The sequence below is a fragment of the Solanum stenotomum genome, chromosome 7 (genome assembly GCF_019186545.1).
Source record: "Solanum stenotomum isolate F172 chromosome 7, ASM1918654v1, whole genome shotgun sequence".
Classification (NCBI taxonomy): Eukaryota; Viridiplantae; Streptophyta; class Magnoliopsida; order Solanales; family Solanaceae; genus Solanum; species Solanum stenotomum.
The window spans coordinates 8,048,987-8,052,175 of NC_064288.1; the positions used below are offsets into that span (position 1 = coordinate 8,048,987).

A 3,189-nucleotide genomic window follows, 5' to 3' on the forward strand; every position below is an offset into this window, starting at 1 on the left:
GGAAACTATCTAGGACCTTCCATTGCCTTCTAAGTTATTCTAGGGAATTCTCTAGCCTTCTTGAATAATCTAGAGGGTTCTAGAGTTTTCCGGAAACCTCTCCACAACTCTAGACTCTTCCGCCCCTATTCGGACGCCAAATTTAACTGTGATGTGGCGGGACGTGACATTAGGCCCCCAATTTTTGGGGGCCTCAAATTTTTATAAATAAAAATTTATGTATCTTAACCCCATTCAAATAGAAGAAACTAAGAAAACATTGTTTTGGATTTTTATATTTTCTTCGTTAACACTCACATTATTTATCCTTTGTAACTCTTTTTGCACTCTATTTCTTCAAATCTTTGATAGTTAGAGTAATATACTCTCAAAAATATGAATCAATAGTCGAAAAATGTTGAACAGAGTGCATTACAAATTCTTTTTTTTAATTTATCTGTTAATTTTCATATTAAAGTAGGTATACCAAGTTATCAACTTTTTGAATCAAATTCTATGATTCTAACTCTTATCTTTAAAGTTTATCAACTTATTACTTATAAAATTGTGTTAATAATTCATATAATAATTGTCTCAATAAAAGGATGTTTTTCAATGTTGAATTGATAAAATCTTACTTAAAACTAATAATTAAAAAAAAATGTTTGAAAAATCATTTATATAAAAGATATTAAGTAGTAATTTACATATAGAAATTTAGAAAAATAAATAGATATAGATAAAATTTATATAGATTTAAGGCCTCTAATAAAAATTTGGCTTTAGACCACAAATTATGTTGAGCCGCCCCTGGTAAACAACCATCCAAACAAAGTTTGTTAATGATTTCTACATGGAAAGTAACATAGACAACCCTTGTTCCATTTTCTGACACGAAATATTTTCCAACAAAATGCATCTTTTTTTTATTATGAAACATAAATATAATTCTTTGTACCTTTGACGAGACCATGCATGTGACCGACCACAAATAATAAACAACAAAAATACCATAATCAAATTCTTATTATATACGTGTACGTCTTAGATTACATTCACCTGTGACCAAATCATTTCAAAACAAGAACAGAAATAATGCTCACATTTCAGCGTTTTACGCACTAATAAATTAACCCTTCCCAAATCCCGCCACGTACTCCCTAAGATATTTCGAGCAACTAAAAAAAGATACTTTTATTACAACACGTGGCAATGTTTTCTCACTATCTTCCAAACGCATACGTTGTCTTTAGATTCTTTAACACACCAAATCATATCCCCTCATGGTTGTGTCTACCAATAAGAGAATTCCACATACCCAAATTCAAAAAAATATATTATTGGATGAAGTAGTTATCGTTTATCTATAACTTGTGTTACACGTGTTCGATTCTAGAGTTTTGATTTTATATATAGGGGGCCAAAAATATGTTTTCGATTACTATAACAAAATGAGTCAAAGTGAGAGTCAGAGACGAAGGTGGAATTCGAATAGAGTAGCTGAGTCTGACGACTCAGCTATTCATAACGAGACGATTCTCCGTTTGGTTTTCGATTCTATGAAGTGGGATGTTCATTCCTTATGTCAAACGGCGTCGGTTGATCGAAATCTACGAGCATTAGCGAAGAGGCTATTGTGGAAGGAGATGTGTATTTATCGCGCACCGCGCATGATAGCGTCGTTAATGGACGGTGCGCCGAATGGTCGGATCGGAGGGGAATGGGAAGCTATGGCGAAATTGTTGTTTTACTGTTGCGGGTGTAATCCGACCCGACATTTCCGAATGGGTCAATCATATCCGGGTCATTTCATGAAATCGTCTCGGTTTTCAAAGACGTCGGGTCGGAGTTTTTTAGTGAGGAGATGTAGGAGTGATTTGTTGTACGTTAGTGATCCGTGTGAGCATGAAATTAGGGATAGAGGTGATGATTTAGGGATTTTCAGAGGGGTATTTGGGGGATTTATGAGATCGAGGACGAGGGCGTGTTTGATTACGAGAGAATTGGAGGTTGAAGATGGAGTGAGGTGTCCATTTTGCGGTGGTAGGGTTTGGAGCATGACGGCAGCTAGGCTTGTACCGAAGAGCGCGGCGCGGAGATTGGGTACGATGGAAAACGGGTTGGAGTATTTTGTGTGTGTTAATGGGCATTTACATGGAAGTTGTTGGCTTGTGCACTTGTCGTCAGAAGAAGATGGAAATGATGATGATGATGAAGATGATCGCGAGGATGACAGAAATCAGATTGGCAGTAATGGATAGGAGGGCCCCACATAATGGCGATCCTTTGGGGCAAATCCAATCCAGTGTCCCTGAAGATGAGAGTCAGGGGCAGGACAGAGGGATATGGATTTAACTGATGTTTGATTTGTTTTGAAAATTTTGAATAAGAGTTTCTGAAAGTTCTTTTTTTTGTAGAAACATTTCTCAACAAACCAAACACCAACAGAAGAACAGCTGATTGTACCAAAGAGTAAATAATTGGACACCTGATTGAATGAATAGATTTTTTTTTCTTTTTAGTTGTACTCCCAATTCACTTTTACTTGTTTATTACTATCAAAAAATAATAGTATTTTTTCTATGGTTTTAGAGCTTGTTTGGCGTTATTGTCGGAAGACCAGAAACACTTATTTGAGAAAAAAAAAATAAGTGTTTGACAAATTACTAAATGTGTTTTTAAATGGAAGTAGAAGCAATTTTTCTGTTGTTGGGACTATTATTGGGAAGAAGCAAAAAAAAAATTCACTTTTTTAAAAATTAGCAGAAGCAGAAACAAAAAAGTATTTTTCTCAAGACTAAAATATTCTTTTCATATATACAAATTGAACAATATATTTCTTATGAATTAAGTAGCATATTTCATAAGTTTGGTTAAATTTGATTTAAGAATTTTATTTTTTTGTTTTATATAATAAATTTTATATATCATTTTATGTTTATATATTATATATTATTTTATGTATAATTAAAGATTTCAGCCTCTTAAAAAAATATATAACATTGATTGAAAATTTAAACATGAACATTTTAATTTAATTAAAATATTTTTTTAATAATAGATATTTAAAATTGTTTCTCTCTATAAAATAATTTTAATATTTGAAATATATTAGTAGTTGTCTTTTTTTGTAATTTAACTCTCAGAAACACTTTTTAAAAAAGATTAGTCAAACAATTTGCTTATGAAAAATATTTTTTCAAATAAATT

General features: G+C 32.3%; 1 protein-coding gene across 1 annotated transcript; it reads left to right on the top strand.

The window, feature by feature from the left end:
- Positions 1 to 1,430: 1,430 nt before the first annotated feature.
- LOC125871123 (EID1-like F-box protein 3) lies at positions 1,431 to 2,259 on the top strand. The gene has a single exon (XM_049551716.1). It carries the CDS (start codon positions 1,431 to 1,433, stop codon positions 2,238 to 2,240), a length of 810 nt encoding a protein of 269 aa, XP_049407673.1. The 3' UTR covers positions 2,241 to 2,259.
- The last annotated feature ends 930 nt before the right edge of the window (positions 2,260 to 3,189 follow it).